Source organism: Crocodylus siamensis, chromosome 7 (assembly GCF_052110815.1).
Source record: "Crocodylus siamensis isolate JL-2025a chromosome 7, ASM5211081v1, whole genome shotgun sequence".
In the NCBI taxonomy this organism is placed as follows: Eukaryota; Metazoa; Chordata; order Crocodylia; family Crocodylidae; genus Crocodylus; species Crocodylus siamensis.
The window spans coordinates 4,258,776-4,279,918 of NC_143401.1; the positions used below are offsets into that span (position 1 = coordinate 4,258,776).

Consider the following 21,143-nt stretch of genomic DNA (forward strand, 5'->3'; position numbering starts at 1 on the left):
AATTAGACAATAAAATAATTGTAGCTTCCTTGGAAAAAAGACTTCACTTATTCTTAGCTGGATGTCCTGCCGGTGACAGATGAATATTGCAGTCCCCCTTGTCTTGGTGATATCACAGTGGCAGGTGTTCACAGTAACTCTATCGGAAAGTATTACATTCTTGGTTTGCTCAGCTAAATGTAAGAAGCTGCCACATAGCCAGCCACTCCCAGTGCCAGCCATCCTGGATATAGCTCACAGTGGACTGTCAGTGAAGCAGACTGAAACGCATACATGATGTGGATTGAGTTTCTCTTGTATGGTCACTCTTTGATTTATCACTTAGAGATGTTACATTTGAAAACATGGTTGGGGTGTTATAGCCAGGATGGTCCAAGGAATACGCAAAAAGCAAAGTCGGTTTGGTACTGTCTTTTGCTGAACCAGCTATAGAATTGGAAGAGATGTTGGCCCTTCCTCAGATCTGGGCAAGAAACAGATATAGCCCAAACTAAATACCAGGAAAATCAACTCCTTCTGTTTAGCTTCTCACACATTCCTTGGGCCATCTTGGCTATTGTATCTTATCTAGTCCCTGCACCATCACAGCTACAACACATAACAGTTAAACAAGTCATTGTTTTACCAGGTATTTAGCTTAGGCTGTATCCACTTCCATCCCAGACCTAAGGAAGGGCACCTTGTACCCAAAAGCTTGTCTCACATCTTTCCTAACTATCTAGTTGGTCCAGTAAAAGCTTTGCCTCTCATATTTGAAAATAACTTACATGGAGAAATGTTCCACTCAGGTTTATTTAAGTAGCATCTTGGGGGAGCTTCTTTAAAACCACAGATGGAAAGCTATACAGTTTGAAAGGAAGCAGAACTGAGAGAAGAGTTATGCCTTGGCATCTTTATAAGCCTGGGAACTCTGATGAAATAGTCTGTATCTTAGTTCTGCTTTGTGTGCACTAAAGGTCATTACTTTCAGTGGTTACTCAGGAGGAACCAGGAGAAAAAAAGGAGTTGCTTCAGAGGAGCTCAGATGAGAAGAGTGGAAGAACTCTATTTAGAAAGCTTGCATAGTACCTGCAGCCTGATGCTGAGAGGTGCTTCCAGTCTTTCTGGGATCCGAACATTTGAACTGGGCATGTTCATTTGTATATTGGCAAAATGAGAAAGTGATTTCCAAGAGAGACGAGAATAGTTTGTGCAGATCTTTGTTTTCTCAAGAGTGCCAACATTCACTCTGGCTGCTACATGCATCCCCTCAATATCATGACAACTGGATTCAGCAGAGAAACACCTGGCAGGGATTCTCTTTCTTGGACATGTAACCTTGCATGCACGGACAGTTACCTATGTGTGTTCCCAAGTGCAATTCCTGGAAGCAAATAGGGGACGGGGACACTCCAGTATTTTAGCTCAACAGTTGAGTGGTTAAGGCACTTACCTGGGAAGCCAGAGACCCAAAATCTAGTCCCCTCATGCCCAAATGGAGTGTGTGTCTGCATCTCTGATTTCCCAGAGCCTCTGTACCCACCACTCTGACGTCAGGCATTACTTGCTTATATCTCCAGCTTTCCAGGCAAGCACCCTACATGTTCAGCTGTTAGTACTGCAATATAGGAGGTCTTTCCTCCTCTTCAGTCTAATAGTTAGTCATGGTTCTCAGCCATCTACATTTTCAGCTCTTAGACACAAGTACATGTCTATTTGTGCATACATAGCCATGTATGTACCCAGTCAATGGTTACTTTGACACGCTCAGTTTATGCACACCCATATATGTGTTTGTGCTGCTAGGGAAATAAAAATCCTACCTGTACAGAAGTGCTAAAGAGGTCACCTAGACAACTAAGAACTGCCACCTAGATTACCAAAGGGGTACAGAACGCCACCTTAGTTAAGTTGCCCTTATACTATCCACTCCCAGACATACACCCCCTTTTCTGTCCCAGGGTCAGAGACAGCAGAATGCATCAGGAACCCGTCACAATGCTGGCATGAACTTATCCAGACTGCTGACACCAGTATTTTAAGTAAAAGTAAAATCAACTTTCTGCTAGAGAGCTTGCTATATACATCGCTCTTATACTGGACAGGCAGGCAAATAGATCAGCTGGTCTCCTGTGGATGGGTCAGACTTCAATTTTCCTATAATGGTAAAAGTATCACATTATCTCAGAATCAGACTAATGAACTCTGTAATGTATCCCACAAGTGGAGACAGCTTTAAGCCAATCAAAGCACAGAGCTGCTGTCAGCTCCTGATCTAATTATCCACTGACACCAACAGGCTGGAGACTGGCATTCACTAAAGAGATGTCAAAATGAGTTTCACTGTGTAATTTAGCAACTGCAGATAACACGAGGGAAATCCCAAGAGGAGATGAAAACATTTACATTTCATTTCTGGAGGCTTTGTGAAATACTGCCCTGAAGGAGCACTAGATAACACTACAGTCTGATGCCCAAGATCTGGAAGCACCTGTCCCTTTCAGATTGTTTTGGCCACAGTATTAATTTGTGAACCTAAAAAAGATTCTCTGATTAGCTGCCGCAGCAATAAACGGCTTCAATATTGTAAGCCATGCATGGTTTTCCCCATTGTCATTGCAGTGACACGGTACAGTGCTATATTTAAGGTTCCGGGGTGGGCACTTAACCATGGGGCACATTCTTCTGGGGACAGTCATTTTTAATGTCATCAACAGAGAAAAGAAAACGTGCCTTTGTCCTTTATCTTTCTTGAGGACGGGCACCCTCACTGAAGACTTCTCGGAACTGGTCTAGCTTGTCAGTAAGTAGACTGTCTTATATACAAGATTTTCTAAGGCTTTTAAAGTAGCATCAGCACAAGCAGCTATTGTTTTACTTGAATTGTTTCTCAGAGATAACTCATACTTCTTTTCTGTACCTTGAAAGAGCTGATAATATTTTCAGCTTTTTCTTTGTGAAATCTTTCCCCCTGCATTCATTTTTAATTGATCTATTTAGCAATATCTACATTTGGACTGGAAAGAAATAGCAGTAATAATAACTGATATTGTCTTAATGGACTACAGCTCTGTTTCTCTAAGACAGTTTTAGATTACAGAGCATTGAGAGCTAGTTCAAAGCTATCACATGAAAAACAAACTGTAAAAAAAGGAAAGTGGATATTTAGGTGTAGAATTTGGAAACACAAATCTGATGCCTGATAGTCATCTTCACCTGAAAAAGAATATAGTTTAGAATTACTCCAAAAACTACTAAATAGTTTAGAAGATAGTGTACAGGAAACAGTATTTTATAAGGGCATAGGGGTATTATTTTCAAATCTGTTTTGTTTGATTTTCTTCTGCTTGTGCTTGTGCTATAAAGGGAACCCCCTTCCAAAGCTGGGCTCTATCGATGGGTTATTGCTATGATAATTCTAAAGCTCACTCTGCATGTTGGGATATTTTTGTATTCACTACAAGAAGGTTTCAACTGAGCTATTTTAAGCTTACTACATACAGTAATGTTTAAAGACTAGATTAAACAATATAATTATAGCAGTAACATCATTCTTTCAACAAAATACCTTTTAGAATTAGAAATGGAATAAAATTAAAGCACAATCTAAAGTTAGGGGAAAAAATCTTCATTTGAAATGAGACAATGACAAGTTCAAAGGCACGAATAGTTTTCAAAAAGGTAACATTTTCCAAAGAGCTTAAATCTTATTTTCAAAAAAGTACCAAGGCGCTTAGAAGCCAGAAAATCAGTAATATTTAGGGTTTATGAGCTGGGTATCTGGGAAGGCTGTAGGGTGGAATGAGATAAGGATAGATACACTTTTTAAATCGTATTTGCTTAATCCCCCAAGTATCTAGTCAGTGCCTAAAATCAGCACACTGCTCATCCTTGGAGGAGGAGCTGCAGAGATAGCTTAGCTCTTCTGGCAGCAAAGGGAGGAAATGGATGGGGGCTAGTACCCACATTGTTTACTATTTCCACTTCTGGAAAAAGAATAAGGAAGGGATGTTTCTTTGGTCACAGAGTGAAAATTCAACAGTTTATTGAATAAAAGCTTAAATCTCTAACCAAGTCCAGATTCTCTGAAAGCTTCTCAAGCCACCTTTCGAGCACTGGGGAGAACTACCTTGGCAATCAGGCTGTACCCAATGGCCTAAATAAAGAATTACCTTTATAGTTATGGTGACATACTGGGAACTGTAACTTTAAAAAGTGGCTTAACTCTAGAGACCAGAAATCTGCAGAGAGGCAGCAGAAGTCTGGAGTACGGTATGCAGAGGCCATTGGAAATGCTTGCTGAATAGAGGATTTCTTTTGAGTGCTGTGGGCCCAAGGTGATTCCCAAACATGGACAATACAAACTTGTCGGTTCACTATAGCTAGTGTGTTCATGAGCACTACACTAACTGGTCTCACAGTACATCTCAGCCTACAGGCAGAGGGAAATTAGCTCAGAAAACAATGATGCTGATTCAGGACAGATTTAGGGATGGAGAAATGGACAAGCTTTGCTTTTGTCTCCTCTCTTCCTTTACTCTTCTATCATTCCCGCTTACCCACACCTGCTGGTCACATTTTCAAATGCCTCCTGATACAGCAGGTGTGATCAATCACCTTCCCTTGCCATCTCTTCCTGCTGGTCTGGTCACAACAGCAGCATCAGTCCTTCTCCACCCAAACATAATGAAGGATGGTTATTAGCCAAGCAGATGGCCTTGTTAGATCCTCAGCAGTCTGTTCATCTGAGACTACCAATGAGTATTCCTTATCATCCAACAGATTGCAATTCTAGAGGAATAATTAAAACTATGACATGGGAAAGTTAGGATTTTTTTTAATGAAATACTGCATATCGATCTGTTTTAAATAGTAAATTCCACTATTGAAATGCAGAACTCTGTTTATAGTCTAATACTGTCCCCAGTGTTTCAGGTTATCTATCCAGCCCATTGTACCTTATCTTTGCCCTCTGCTGTACCATTTCCGCCTTAACTAGCCTTCATACTAATTAAGACCATGGTGTTCTTCTACAAGCTACTTTGGGGTCTGATCCAATATTCACTGAAATCGGTGGAAAGACTCCTGCAGCTTTATTTAGTATTAGATCAGGATCTTAGAAACCAGCTGCCTGTTATTTTTCTACAGTTTCAACAAAAGGTTTGCAAGTTACCCAGAAGGATCCTCTTCTCTTTCATTTTCATTTTCCACCAAGAGCTGATTACAGGAAACTACATTATTTCATAGACTTTGAAGCCTGAAGGGACCACTATGAGCATCTAGTCTGACCTGCATAATACAGGCCCAGGAATCTCACCCAACAATTTCTGCATCAAAACATATGATGTCAGTTTAGTAACATTACCATTCCCAAAGATATTCTCTATGTTTACTGCTTTGTTTCTAGTTTTTCTTTTCACGCAGACTCCAGGTCCAGTTTGTGCGCATGGCTCCCACACCTGCACATTACAGTCATGGAAATGATGTGCCAAGAGCCTGATATGATGACCACTGAAGTCAAGAGATGCTCATTGGATGTTCAGATGAAAGATTTTGCTGAACCATTTGAGATGTTTCATTTGAAAGTCAGTGTCACTGTGTGTTTGAATCTATTCTGGTAGGTAACTTCTACTGTGAACATTCAACATGGAAACTCGAACTTTGTTTCATCAGAGAGAGGAGGAGCAAAAGGAAGAGAGACAGCGAAGCTTGGAAATGACTTCTAGGACAAGAAAGACTAAGTTCAAGTCCAGGTAAATCAAGGAATGAATAGCACTAGGGTGATGTTGTAGCTGTGATGGTACAGGAATTATGCAAGGGGCAAGGATTTTTGTGGGTGAAATCTTTGATTGGTCTAACTGCATGGTTGGGATAAAGTGAGACAAGCTTTTGAATGTAAGGCATTCTTCAAGGGAGTGATTAGCAGTGAGGTGAGAGGTAAGTCACCCAATTCCAGATGGCTTTGTCAGGTCCAAACAATATTATGGGTTCTCAATAAGTGAACCAGATCCAGATTACTCAGTTAAGTTCAGGCCAGTCAACGAGTTCTGAACAAGTGACTAGATTCACCTTACGCAACATGAGGTGTGTCAGTGAGCTTGCTCTGCTCGAGCCTCAGGCAAGCCAATGGGTTCTGAATAATTACAGCAGTTCCAAGTAACTCAGTCAGGCCCAGGCAAATAAATCATTCTCAGTAAGTGGTGAATATATCAGGTCTAGGTGACTCAAGGAATCAGTGATCAGTCAAAATGTCCTCAAAAAGTGAAACTGGGATGAAAATTTTTCTGTATTATGCTGTTTGATAATCTCTTGGTTAAATGAGAAAACAAGGTTTCCAAAACTACTTAATTTCAGTGTCTTTGGGCCTAAATGCCATTGACTTCTAAAGAAACTAGGATTTCCAAAATTGTCTAAGGGCATGTCTACATCATTTCTACCAATACTAGAGGGCACCACCTTGGAAACACACTCCACCTACCCCCTTTTGCCCCACATGTACCAAATGTTGGGAAAATATGATGTAGCTAGCAATTGCTAGGGTAGAGCTGGGTAGTGGGTACACACCAGTAAGAACACCTTGACAGCAGCACTGGATGGACATCGAACATGATCTGTTGTGTTACAGGTCTCTGGCAGCTGGTGGATGTGGAATGGGAGTGACTGGGCAGGGCATGTTTCCTAGTGGTGCCCCCTAGTAAAAATGGAGGCGATGAAGAGATGCCCAAAAATGGGACTTAAGCTGCTCAGTTACAAAAGGGCTTTTCATAACTTATATACTAAGCATGTTGTGGAGTGCTTTGCTTATAAATGTGTTCAACTTTGTCTGAATTCTTCTGTGTGCGCACCGTGTGGAAGTGAGGAAGAAGAGACCTTCACCCTTTCAGAGTTATCCATAGCAGCTGCCCTCGCCTTAACCTCCGAAATATCACAGTAAGTCAAGAATTTGATGTCACTACAGTTACTATATCAACTGTGTTACATGTACTCTACATTTGCCTAAAAGAGGCACTGGTTCACAGTCATTCTTTTGTGGCCCTTCTGCGAGCCGGTGTTGGTAGTAAAAAAGGCCAGATGGATTAGAAAAGCTTAAATTGTATCATCCTGAGCTCCCACACAGAAACCTGTGAAACTAAAAATTGCCTGAATGCCCTTTACAAGCAATATTTCCCTGCTTGTGAGCAACAAATCAAAAACGGACAGGAAATGGAATTTTGCCTGACAGGGAAAAGAAAGAGAAATTTGGGAAAGCCAGATTAATAAAGCAACAATATGATTGTTTGCCTCTTAACACTGGGCACGTTAGTGTTTCTCGACACGCCCCATTCACTTGCCATCTGGGCAAGCAGAAATAAATTAAGAAAGGGTGGCCTTCTCCAAAGCAGTAGCTGGAAAGGAAGCACCATAGGCAAAATCCTGGCAATGCATCAGAAAGCCGTAGGATGGAGTAGTTGTGTGTACTTCTCTTGGGACTGAGAAACAGAAATGGCTGGTGTCTAGTTCCTGCTCATTTGCTTTTTGTAGCACACAGTCCCTCTGTGTCTCAGTTTTCCCAGCTGTAGAAATAATAATAACCTTTCACAGGTGATAAGACTATTCACTAGGAAAAATATATTGAAGATTACATTATTATATACACCACCAAATCTATCCAATGAAAGAGTATTCCTGTCCACCTTCAGCTTTGAAAAGCAGAACAAGCATCTCCCAGGAAATTCTGAGCTTCTGACATTTCATTTCTTGCCATATTGGGATGAAAAGTAAAAATCTCTGAATTGTTTTACTGTTCCAAAATATTCCCTTCCATGAGTTGAAAAAAATCATTTTGATCATATCATATTCTATATTACATTAATTAAAAATTAGGTTGAAACAAAAGATTTTGCTTTGACCTCAATGAAATAAAACATTTCAATAATTTCACAAGGGCTTGGGCTGTTTTAATATGTGTATTTGACATCTCAGGGATGCCAAGCTGAGGACAGAAACTGCCATCCTGGAACTGGAGAAAAGGGGACAGAAGAGAGTTCGATTTGGAAATGAAATGGAAAAGCTGGAAAAGACTGTCATTAGGAACTGCAGACTCCTGCGTGTGAGAGCTGACCGCAAAGCCCTTCGCAGGAAGGTCAGATACTTAGAGAGGGACGGGACTTTTCTATGGCTAACAGAAATACCTGTGGGCTTATAACTATTTACTAGAATAAATTTGGGGAGAAATCTTCAGCCCAATTAAATTCAAGAGGCCCAACCAATCTCTAACCAGTACAGACCAGGATGAGACCTTGTGTAGGGGTAAATCATGCCATGTCTGCTTTTGTGGGGTTATCACATCTTCTCCTGAACACCTGGTACATCTGGAAGCATGAGAAACAGCACACTAGATGAGATGGACCTTGAGTCTCATCCAGCATTCATATGATACTAAAAGGGGGAAATTCTAGCCATTTTCTTACTGTTTATGAAATTGTAGATCTATACCCAGCAATAAAAACGCTGTGAAAGTTACCCATATCTGGACTCAACAACATAGATACAGCCATAGCATGCATCCAGGTCTGAAACTCCAGCAAAGTAATCACTATATATGGGAAAACCGAGTGAGAAATGAAGCTTGTACTTTGTCGTTGGAGTCCATAGAACACCACATATTCCTACATAAAGGACTGAGTAGCTGTCCATAAACCAGCTTTGGGTTATCTCTTCACAACTGTATTAACTGGCAGAGTTTTAGAGCAAGATCCTCAGCTGATACATGAAAAGTGAAGCTCCATTTACATTGAATGGAGCTACTGGGGGTAGCATCAGCTGAGAATCTGCCTCTTTATTTTTTGAAGTCACTAAATCCAGAAAGCAGAAATTTTTTCAAAATCTGGGGGCCTCATTAAGGCAATGCCTTGGCTGTCTGCTTTGTGAATGAGACAAGTCTCCTCCATAAAGGTTCAAAGATGGTTTTCAGCTTTGTTTAGCGGCCACAATAATTGACTTCATAGACCAGCCCGCTGCTGGACCAGAGCAGCGTGCGGCTTTGTAACAGGCAGCGGAAGGCTGTCAGCTTTCTAAATGCCACTTCTGCAGAAAACCTCATGGAGCTGGAACATAACCATCTGCTCTTTCCCTTGTGTGTTTGCTCCTTACTGTAGGCTCTGGAGAAAGCTCGCCTAGAGAAAGAATACATTGAGCTGCGATCAGCCCGGCCACCCATGTTCTGGATCCCACTCCGAGCTCATGGGGTCTGGGAAAGAATGGAAGTGAAGCTCACTTGCACAGTCCTGGCTTCCCCCCCGCCACAGGTTACCTGGTACGTGAGCTGAGGACAATGACTCGTGAGGACCAGGCACATCATTCTGAGAGGCAGATAGCGGGATCAGCACCTCTGTCTAGTTAGAAAGACCTAAAAATTGGAAGGGAGTTTAAGAATACTCAAGACGTCGCTTTAATTTCTAAGTCCGTGCTTCCAGTCCACCCCTGTGTGTTGGAATCAGTGTACAGGAGTCGTCACCAGCCAGTCAGTCTCTGTGATGTGCATTCCTGAGCCTCGTGCCAGTTTCCAATGAACGGGGGTCCGTTTCTGAAAACACCCCCACAACATCGCACACTTCAGGCAAAATCCCCAGCCTTGGCTGCAGCCAGCACGCGGTGCATATAGAAGGCAAAAAACCCCTTGGTACTGGCAGGAAACAAGAGTGTGGGGAATTCCCTCCTGGGCCCACGTGATGACCGGCAAAGCCCAGAAGCGCAGGATGGGACGGATTCCAGAGCTGTCATACCTTGACTCCTCTGGTCCTTTACAGGCTCCACGCAGAGGTAGAAACAGGATCTAAATTTAGTCTTATAGCCTATTAATTATAAAGTTTTTTCAATGTCTAACCTAGTGATTCTCACCCAGCGTGCCTTGGAACACACTGGGGTGCCTTGAGATATTTTCAAGCGTGCCATGGGGTGCTGCTCAATGCTAGTATCATTAAATGTGCAAACACGATTCACAAGACAAAACCAGAGGGCACTTGTACATGTTATGCACTGTTTAGATACACGTCATAAAACAGCGCCAAAAATCACCATTTCGCTAGGTTAGTTGCATCTGAAAATACGTGTTGACGTCTTTTTATCATGGTAGATTTTGATTTATCATGGTAAATTAGACCATCTCCAACATGTTTTATTTTTAGCATGCCCAATTGTTTCAGCAGGATTATTTTCATCATGATAGTTTTGTGACGTATTCTGACAGAAATCCATAGTGTCAGAAACATTGTGGCCTCTTGTGATCTTTCTGAGTTCTTTGCAACAGAAGAATTATTTATTATCCTTCAGTACTCAAAAAGTAAGAGAAAACAAAGAGCTGGCATTTTCCAAGGGGTGCCTGGAGTCTACTGTGGGGTGCCTCAAGTCTAAACATGTTGAGAACCCCTGGTCCAGCCTCTCTGATTCACTCCAGCAGCTGTCAGTTCAGTGTAGCCTCTGTCCTGATAAAAAACTTGCCTTGGAGAGTGGCCACTACACTAACTTCCTATATCTAGCCCATGCTCTTGCATCTTGGTCATTGGCCAACAAGTTAAACCAGCCTGCATGTCTTTTATGAACCAGACAGGTGCAGGAACATTGTGGACACACCACTGGTGCTTGGCTACCAATCAGGATACCATATGTGCTTATCTATTCAGCTGCTACAGTCTTTATAGTTTGAGAAATATAAAGCAACTCTTCTATTTACCAACTTTGCTTAGTTACAAATCCACAGGATGGAAAATGCCAGGGAGATCTCTGGGGATGGTCTGCAAAACTTACTGCTAACAATGAAAGAACAGAAACACCAAAAAAGACCAGTAATAGCAGGTTACAAATTAAACAATTAGTTCCTCAGTCAGATAGATAAAGGGATTAAATTGACCGTCCTTTTATATAAATGGGTGTAGTATTCACACACCTGAGTTTCAGGTAGTTTTGCTAGGGGCTTTGGCAGAAGATTTGCTTTCCCAGTTTGGATCCTTTTTACCATTCAAGTAGTACAAAGAGAGGAGAAACCACTTGCTACTCCCCAAGGAACACAGAGATTTAAAAAAACCCTAGCTGCAATAACTCCTTCCCCACAACTTCCGGAGTTGAGGATATCAGCAGGGTAGAAGGCAGCGGGCAGAGAAGATGGCTGGACTGTGGTGTCTGCTAGCAATCCTCAGGTAGCTTCTGGACCCTGGGGCACCACGTAGCACAAGTTAGAGGAGCCCTCAGACTGCTTCAGATTGTACTAGGCTGGGGCGCAGAATCAAGAAGTTAAGAATGAGCTCCTGGTGGCTGTCTACTCTCCTGTTCAGCTGTGCCCTGTGGAAGAAACTGCCCTTTTAAACCAGGTGTTGCTCCTGTCTTTTAAAAATAAGTTTTAAATTTACCAGCTTATTCTTCTCTAGAATGGCAAATCCCTCTTGAACGATATGTCATCCTTGTGTTCAATTAGGTATAAAAATGGAATCCCTATTAATTTCCGACTGGCTCCAGCAGGAAAATACAGGATGCAGAACAAGTTTGGCACACTCACGCTCTACATCAGCAGGTAAAGTATGGACCATTTGCTTAGCTCCCCCTTTGCTTAGCTCCCCCTTCATTAGCCTCAAGGCCTGTTCTGACAAGAGTCAACTATACAACACAAAATGTTTTTTTCTGGGAAGGGAAAGTTGATGCAGCCAAAGTCTGATGTACCACCCTGCTACAGGGCCCAATACTTCAAATAGCTCAGTCATGGGTTAAAATTATTTTACTTTGTTTGAATCTGGGTCGCTGAAGGTTTGTATAAAATCTTCATGATCTATCTCAGATTCTCATTATGCCCCTTAGTTCTCTATACTTCACTAGGGATACCTTAAAGTTTGGGCATTCGTGGTAAATTTTAAGCAGGCTTAGAGCTCTGGGTAAGTTCAGAATCCTTATAGAATGAAAAGACGGTGTGATACATAAGTAATATATGTATAAGCCCGGGTCCTCGGTGGAGCTTCAGTGATTCAGAGGTCCTGCACTGTCTCTGCATGGGGCAAATTTCATCCAGTGATCACAATTCTTTGCGCATCAAGAGAAAACTATGTTAGAAGTCTAATTCTCAATAACTGCCATTGCCAAAAATAAACTGGTAAAAAACTCATTTTCCTTTTTAACTTGTGAGATTAAAGAACAGCCCATATTAATATACACTGATCTAAATTCACCCTCTGTGCTGAAAACCAAAGACTGAAGGTCAAAAGGAAAACACAAATTCATTTATTTCAGATGTTCTATGGAAGATTCTGCTGAATACAGTGTTGAAGTTAAAAACCCTTATGGTGAGGCCTATTCATTTGCTTCAGTGCTTGTCAGAAGTAAGTAGAAAATTTACTTTCCTTTTTATTAAAAAAAAACTTTGTGGATATTTCAACACAATTTAATTAAAGTAAGCCTCTAGAATTGCACAAAATGAATACTGTAATATTTGAGTAGCATCAACTGATATATTTTTCCATCTTAAAAATTAGCCACGTTCTTATTTTAGTTGTCATTACAAAAGTAAATATTCAGACCACCAGAAAGTGTTTAGCTGGTCTAAATCATTATGTGTACAAAGAGGAAAAATGCCAGTATTTTTGACACCTTTTCTACATACAGATTAATTTTATTTATTCACATTTATTATTTCCACTTTTTTTCAAAGCAGGTATTGAAATCTCCTTGATAAGGGGATGAAATTTTGTTTAATGTATTTTCATGTAAACCAGTGGGTTCAGTTTGGTGATCCAACAACAAAAGACCTCCACAAAAAGAGATATTTCTCCTGATGCTTAATACTGTCAGGAGTTAGAGTTAAATACAGTGTAATTGCAGGGTGGAACCAATATTTTAAATGAACTGAAATCAGAAGGGACTGGCCCAAACTATGACAAAATCCAGCTGTTTATAACCCAGAGATTTGTTTTAACTGGAAAGTACAGCAGTTTAGAAAGGATCTAGTGTCTTTTTGAAGGTTGGACTGAAAAAAAAGTGCATTACCAGAGGATACACACAGCTGTCTCCAAAGAGTAACCCTTCATGAGCAAGTTCAAAGTTCTCCTCTCTGGAGCTGTTGTGACAATTTGAATAGACTTCTTTATTAAGTCCAAGCAGGACAATTATGTCGCAAGATTCTGCCCAAGCTAAAGAAAGATAAATGGAGAAGAGGCAGGAAATAAACTAACTGTGGTTACAAAGGAAAATTATTTGAAGCTTTAGGCCAGGGAAAAGGCAATGCCATCTCCTGCGATTGTTGGTTAGCCCTTGACATTTGTAATCTATATATAAAACACCCCTGTTACAAAAGCCTGGTCTGGAATCTACCTACATAACTATAGACAACTGACAGTGACACTGGCATGAGCAAAAGAATAACTGAAATGGTAGCAGATGCCATTATGGCTGCTTCAAAGGTCTGATTGGTATAGAAGAGATGGGCTCCTCTGGCATCATAACATGGAAATCCAACTTAACGATGCAGACAGCTGATTTTTCTGAAATATGCATCATTCATTTGGTGTTCATGCTTAAACAGCTTCTCAGGCCATGCTGTCACTGTTCTTTTTCTTCGCTGTATATTGATCAAATCTGAACAACCTGAAGAAGACTGACCAGGGAATTGTAATGGACATGTATTGTTCATAATATCTTTAAAATCCTTTGGTCAGACATTGCCTTGGGTGAGTCAGAATTCAGCATTTAACCAAGCACATGCACACGCGTGCACACACACTTCAAGAGAGACGCTTATAAAAACAATGGCAGCTCCTTGTTTGCAAGGCTTCCCAGATCAGCCAGCCTGGATTATCCTTACCTTAACAGAGAAAGAACATAAAAAGGCAGTGTTGTGTAACTGTTCTATTCTATGTGGGTTCTTATACCACACTTACTATTGTAGTACAGTACCTTTTGAAACTATTTAGCAAAACTGTTTAGCAACATGGCTAACATCGAGCACATGCTTGTTTTCATCCTCTCCTCCAGTAAGCAAATCAGGCTGAGATGCCAATCAAAAACACGCCTAACAGTAAGATTCATTTCCAGAAAATCTTGCTCATTTTGCCGCTCAAATAAACCAAAGATAAACTCCAGAACAATCATCAGTGGGAACACCAAGGGCTAAATACTGTTTTACTTTATGCAACTAATTGGCACATACACAGCTGCATAGCTACAGTTTTTGGCACTTAACATACAGTTTACAATTCAGCAACGCATGCACAAGTCCATGCAGCTCTAGTTGGCAGTGAAGAGAGGCAGTTATTACCAGGGCCAGTTATTATATAGGGCCAGGATGCACAGAACAAGCCAAGGGCTGCAGGACTCACTGAGGTAGCTGCTACCCTGGAAGAGAGGGGGCCCTGGGTGCCAGACCTCTTCTCCCATTGTGGCCAGCACTGTACCTAGATTTCTGGTGGCCCTGGGCAAACTTTTAGTATCGGGCTTCCCCTTCACCAGAGATAATGATAATAATAATTAAAAATTACCACTTTCAGGCCCCCTTTCTGTCCAAGCCCTGGGCAGCCTCCCAGTTTGCCCAGGCTGTGTCCAGCCCTGATTGTGGCCCTGGGCATGTCTAGTCTTCCTAGGAAGCAAGAGGTACAGGTTCAGAATCTCTCTGGTTGAAAGATGAACAACTGTGTCACTCCCCCAGCTATTGAGCTAAAAGGCAGAAAGATCTGTGGCTGCTGCTGCCATGTTTGCATGCAGGGCACACTGGAATCACCAAAAATTGCAGTTACGCAACTACTTACATGCCACTTAGGTGCATAAAGTGAAATAGGATATAGCCCCTGGAGTCAAATGAGCAAAATGTCTTTGTTGTTTGTATTTAGGGGCAACTGAGAAAGCAGTGAAGCATAAACTGGGCATCCAGGACAGTAAAACTTTCAGTAAAGGAATCCCCAAGGGCAGGATGAGGACCTACCTACTGTATTGGTTTGATTTTCAGAAGGTCTGAACCACTGCAGATCCTATTGAAGTTCAGTGTCTCTACACCTTTGAGAGCCAGGCTTTTTATGTCTAACAATCCGGAGCTTAAAACTATAAGACCATCTTGGGAAAAGACCACGGATATTAGAGCCCTCAGTAAGTGGCTGGCATAGTACGGCTGGCTACATTTAGTGCCCCAAACTAGTTATAAATCCCATCAGGAGAAAGATGTTGACTTGTTGCTGAGAGGTGATATGTTGGAAACAAATAGCACTGGAAAATCTGCTTCCTACTGCTTCCAAAGGCAAAAGTTTTGTCTAAATAACATGAGGTCACCCAGCTTCCCCAGCAGAATCCCTCTCTTCCAAATTCTCCTTGTGGAAACAGAGATGGCATGAGACCAGAGTAAGGCATGTTAATAGAAAATCTTAGATGAGAATGCTGCCCAAATGCCTCGTAGTACCTGATTAAACTGTCCTTCAGGGAGTCTTTGCTGGCTGCGCTGTATATCAGCACATCAAATACCACTCTAACGTTGCTGCTTATGTTGGCTGTTCACAGGCCCGTGCTACTCTTTCCCCCTTGACCGTTACTGATGCCATTCCAGTAATATGACCCTGCCCTGTGCTATTTGTGTTTAACAGTCCGAAAATAGAGACTATGCCAAAGCCTTAAATCCTGCACACACTGGAAACATTCCCGGTCCCACTGAACAAGCCAATGGCATCCATTCTCCTGGCCCCACATTGTCTGGAGTGCCCTTGCCGTCCTGGAAGGTCCCCAGGCCAACTGGTTCTGTTTAGCAGGCCATTCATTCTCTCTACAAATGCTGTTTGGGGGTCCCCTTTATCCTGGATCAGGCTGGCAGTTCCTTTTTACATTCTCTATCACTCTGTGCTTCAGCCATCTCCCCAAACTTTCACTTTCATGTGGCTCTGTTTCTGTTAGGTCTTCCTTTTTACCTGACAATTGACCTGTCAAGTGGGTCCCCAAAGTAATGCTTTGCCAAGTATCGAGCAGGCTGTATTAAGAGTCCATTTGCTCATCTGTGACTAGGGACAGATAGAAGGCCACTTCTAAGTGGTGGATTTCTCCATAGCAGTGCAGAGCCCAGTCTGCTTTCTCAGCACAATCCTTTCACTTGCAGCCACAGAAAATTGCCTCTGAAGGCACCAGGATGTCCTCACTGGAGATTGTATTTATTTTTAGATTCCAGCTCAAAGACACCTGATCTTGCGCTGTAATCCCAGCAGCACTCCCAAGCTAAGTAAAGTTTGACTGGATCATTGTTTGTGTGCAGGATCCTTGAGGAACATATAGGGTTGCACTAAGTGTTGCCGGTGATACCTTAGGTGATGCTCTTCTCTCTGAGTCAACAGTGGGTCCATGTCTGAAAATGGTCTGTGCTACTAGATATGATGCCCTTCAGATGAGTCACTAACCTGAGATCCAAGCCACTGGTAGTCACTCAGGTCCTATATCACTTTCTACAATAGGAGAGTTTTAACCTTACTGTCCTAGCCATATTCCACCTCCACTAATATATACGCTCTGCTCTCTGCTGTATAGTGTTTCTGTGTGGTGTTGAGGAGCTGTCCTGCTCTGTCCCAGAGTGGCAGCATTTCAGTCATGGGTGAAGTGATATATATCTTTTTTTTTTAAGTTTGTAAAATATTCTTGGAAAGGACTTAGAGCAGCGATTCCCAGTCTGTGATATGGGTACCACCAGTGGTACTCAGACAACCTGTCGGCGGTGCGAATTAACAGATTTATTATAATTATTTTATATGACAAAAGTTATATTATACTTGAAGTTGAATTGAAAAACTTGCTGGTGATACTTACAGTTGTATCATTTTAAATTGGTGGTGCGATATCTGTTGGAGTTTGGGAGCTGCTGGCTTAGAGCTTTTCTACATAAGGAAACGTAAGGGCATTACTATAATGATATAACTAAACTAGGGACTTTTGTCAAATTACTTTTTGTCACTACAAGCTAAACTGAAAAGAGAGCCCAGTCATTACAAATTACAGTGTCCATGTGAGGAGTTATAGCAGTTGAATTAATCAGTTTCTTACAGACAAACTCTTATTACTTGGGAGAGTCATGAGCAGGTGAGTAGGCCAGTGTTTTACCCCACAGGTATTTTCAAGGTTAACATTTAACATTTTTCCTGTTTTGAAGAAATGAAACACCATTTTGAATCCAATTTTATATTATTTAGAGGACAATAAGCAATTAAACCAAATCTGTTAAGTGTGTGTATTCTTATTTTACAGAATATTATGAGAAGAAGTCAGGATTTGATTCAGAAATATATAAAAGTGAGTAAATGATTCCTCACTGTTCGTTTCTTGCTGGGGCCTGCTGGTACCTTCAGACAAGGTGTGCCTCCTTCCACTTGCCTGATTCTGTACAAAAAGCACCACCCATACTCAGTGCTGTAGCTAGTGGGTAACAATGCTAAACTGCTGGTCTCTATTATGACTCCATGTTTTCACTCTTGGTTCACAGGATCACTCATTGGGAAAGAGGCAGATTTTGCCTTTGCACTGAAACCCTTGTTCTCAAGAGAGAAGGAACCTTTCACCCTCTCCTGCTACTTTTCTTCTGATTTACTTGGGCACCAACGGGACATCAGCTGGTTCAGAGATGGTGTGTATTCCTACATATCAGCAAGTCTTGTTTTTATACCTCCTTGAGCCTGTACGCTGCAGTTTAATGCTTGCAAAGGTGAACTGGCAATCAGGATTCTAAGATTTTCTTCCCAATTCTGCCCGTCGTCGTTTAGCTTTTACCTCTGTTTCTCTATCCATTACATGAGGATCATCATTCTGACCTGTCTCATGGAGGAATGTGGAACCTAATTAATTTCCTTGTATAAGACATTTTTAAGTTTTTTGGTTCTCTATGGTAAAAACACAGTGTGTTGCTACTATATTCCTGTAAAAGCAAAGATGATGCTGAGGAATGAAGTAAAGAGCATCCTGTATGAGTGTAGGAGAGAGGCCGCATAGCTGCAAAGTCAAGGCCGTTGATCTTTGCTAAGATCACACCTATGGGAGGCAGCACCTGCCTTCCACTAGACTCAGTTGTAGAAGCAGCAAGCCACACTAGAGGTAGGCCTGTGCCAGAGAACCGGATCTATATCTGAACTCTCCCATCCTTTGGGAATGTGTTCTTATATGTTGAATATGCACTGGCTTAGTGCATATGTCACCTCTCCCTTAGAGGCTGCTAATTAATCAGCTGCTAATTAATCAGCACTAACTGAATTCATTCTATAGCTCAAGTATCAGAGGGTACTGAAGATCTCGTGCACTGAATGCAAGTAAGTCCTCAAGCACAGCTGCTCGTGGCAACATATCAATTTTGATTAAATTTTAGTGGAAGAATTTCCAGACAGTTCTAAGTTGAAGTGAACTCTCAGGAAGTCAGCCCCTGCCTCCAGCCAGCCCATGACACCAGCCTCCATCACCCCCTTGTTAGGTTTTCAAGTTAGCACCTTCATGCTTTCTCTACTGCTCTCCTTCACATGTGGGAGGAGCTCCTCTAAAACATACATAAAGCCACCACAGTTTTTCTCTTTCCAATTGCTCCTTAAAACTCTCCTTAGTCATAATATCTACAAACACACTTGACAATGGGTAGACAGGAGGCAGAGCACATGAGCAGTCTACCATGTTGCCTAATATTGTCTGTTTCAATTTGCTCCTGTATATCTCTGCATCCACCCGTTATTTCCAATTTAATGCTTAGTTTGCAATCTCTTAGGACAGAAACCATCTTTTTGTTTTGTGTTCGTAAAGCACATAGCCCAATGGGTCCCTAGTCCGTGGTTACAGCTTCTAGCTGCTATAATAATGATGATAGTAGTAGGAGTAGGAGTAGGAGTAGTAATATAAGTGTGCCTCCTGGGCAGGACACAATTCAGTTAAGTTTTCTCTAACTTCCTTTTCATTTTACTCTAGGCAAGTTGGTGAAGGATTCCAAACGTCAGCAAATAAAATGCTGGGATCGTGAGGCTTCTCTGACTGTGCCGTGTGCTTACAAAGAAGATGAGGGATTCTACACTATCCGTGTCCCTACACTGGATGGATACAATGAACAGAGTGCTTATGTATTTGTCAGAGGTAGGTATGGGCTTTTATCCAACTTAGAACAAAAGCCTTTTGTCAATGATGTGAAAAATTCACCATGAAGTGACTCTCCACACCAAATGTCCCAAAAATACCTGTGTCCCCCTGTTCAGTAGTAAATAGGCACCTGGTAGGCTAAGTCTCATCACAAGCCAGTGAGACTCTGTGTCTAGGGGACAGATAGTCGAAGAGACGTAGGTGCTTGAAGATTCACAGAATTTGTTTTTCATAGATTTCATAGACATTCAGGCTGGAAGGGACCTCGGGAGATCATCGAGTCCAGCCCCCGCCCGAAGGGCAGGAAGTCAGCTGGGGTCATAGGATCCCAGCAAGATAATCATCCAATTTACTCTTGAAGGTGTTCAATGTAGGTGCTTGAACCACCTCCGCTGGCAGGCTGTTCCAGACCTCGGGGGCTCGGACAGGAAAGAAATTCTTCCTTATGACCAGCCTGAAATGGTCTTGCAGGAGTTTATGACTGTTCAACCTCATCATCCCTTGGGGCGCTCTGGTGAACAGACGTTCCCCCAGATCCTGGTGGTCACCCCTGAGAAACTTCTAGGTGGCCATCAGGTCACCCCTGAGCCTGCGCTTTTCCAGGCTAAAGAGCCCCATGGCTCTCAGCCTGTCATCGTAAGGTCTGTTCTCCTGACCTCTGATCATGCGCGTGGCTCTCCTCTGGACTCTCTCAAGCTTCTCCACATCCTTTTTGAATTGCGGAGCCCAAAACTGGACGCAGTACTCCAGCTGCGGCCTCAGCAAGGCCGAGTACAAGGGGAGAATGATGTCCCGGGATTTGCTCGAGAAGCATCTATGGATGCAAGCCAGCGTTTTGGTCACTTTACTAGCTGCAGCATCGCATTGCAGGCTCATGTTCATCTTGTGGTCAGTCATGACCCCCAAGTCCTTTTTGTCCATAGTGGTAGCCAGCGTAGCACTGCCGAGCCTATAAGGATGCTGCAGGTTTTTCCTCCCAAGGTGGAGAACCTTGCATTTTTTGGTGTTAAACACCATCAGGTTCTCGTCCACCCATTTGCTGAGCCTGTCCAGGTCAGCCTGGATCACCCGCCTGTCTTCTGGTGTGAATGCTTTGCCCCAAAGTTAGGTGTCGTCGGCAAACTTGGCCAGTCTGCTCCTGACTCCAATGTCCACATCATTGATGAAGACGTTGAACAATATGGGTCCAAAGACAGAGCCTTGGGGGACCCCACTGGTCACAGGGCACCATGATGAGTGATTGCCATCTATTACTACCCTCTGGGTCTGACCATGGAGCCAATTTCCCAGCCAGCAGATCGTAGTGGACCCAAAGCCACAATTGGCCAGTTTCGCCAAGAGGTGATTGTGGGATACCAGATCAAAGGCTTTTTTGAAGTCAAGGTATATGACATCAATCTCTTTTCCCTTGTCCAGGTGGTAGATCACCTGGTCATAGAAGGAAATGAGATTGGTCGAGCAAAACCTACCCACAACAAACCCATGCTGGCTATCCCTCAGGATGTTGGCGTTGGCCAGTCCATCAAGGATGGCCTCTTTAATAAACTTTTTTAAGATCTTCCCCAGGATAGAAGTCGGGCTGATGGGCCTATAGTTAGCTGGATCCACTTTCCTCCTTTTCTTGAAGATCAGCACCACACTGGCCTTCTTCCAGTCTTTGGGCACTACACCAGAGCACCAGGAGTTTTCAAAGACCCATGCCAGGGGCTGGGCTATGATGCTCGCCAGCTCCTTGAGTACCCTGGGGTGCAGATTGTCAGGGCCGGATGACTTGAAGGTATCCAGCTTCTCAAGGTGTTCCTTCATGAGGTCAGCATTGATGGAGGGCAGGGGATCTCCCTCACCCGGACCGCCTTGTCTCATGGTGGGCATGGGTGTCCCATTGCACTGATGAAAGCCCAATGCAAAGTACCCATTTAATAGGTTGGCTTTTTCCTGGGCGTCAGTTGTCCCAGCTGGTTCAGCAGGGGTCCAATGTTGCCCTTGCTTTTCCTCTGGCTCCCCAGATATCTGAAAAAAGACTTTTTATTGTTCTTGATGCTTGAAGCTAGTTGGAGTTCAGTTGCAGCCTTGGCTTTCCTGGTTTGCTC

The 21,143-nt window shown here is 42.6% G+C and overlaps 1 protein-coding gene across 2 annotated transcripts in view; it reads left to right on the plus strand.

The window, feature by feature from the left end:
• Window positions 1-2,660: 2,660 nt before the first annotated feature.
• The window catches only part of MYOM3 (myomesin 3), a 47,098-nt gene continuing 28,615 nt past the window's right edge, over window positions 2,661-21,143 (plus strand). For both annotated transcript variants that reach the window (XR_016443543.1, XM_090057817.1), the window contains exons 1-10: window positions 2,661-2,782; window positions 5,601-5,732; window positions 6,835-6,909; window positions 7,942-8,101; window positions 9,117-9,274; window positions 11,429-11,524; window positions 12,232-12,320; window positions 17,197-17,241; window positions 17,432-17,572; window positions 18,889-19,050. Coding sequence is in view for 1 of the 2 variants with exons in the window: in XM_090057817.1 (XP_089913943.1) it covers window positions 5,626-5,732; window positions 6,835-6,909; window positions 7,942-8,101; window positions 9,117-9,274; window positions 11,429-11,524; window positions 12,232-12,320; window positions 17,197-17,241; window positions 17,432-17,572; window positions 18,889-19,050 (1,033 nt within the window). In the remaining variant the exon portion in view is untranslated. The remainder of the gene's footprint in view (window positions 2,783-5,600; window positions 5,733-6,834; window positions 6,910-7,941; window positions 8,102-9,116; window positions 9,275-11,428; window positions 11,525-12,231; window positions 12,321-17,196; window positions 17,242-17,431; window positions 17,573-18,888; window positions 19,051-21,143) is intronic.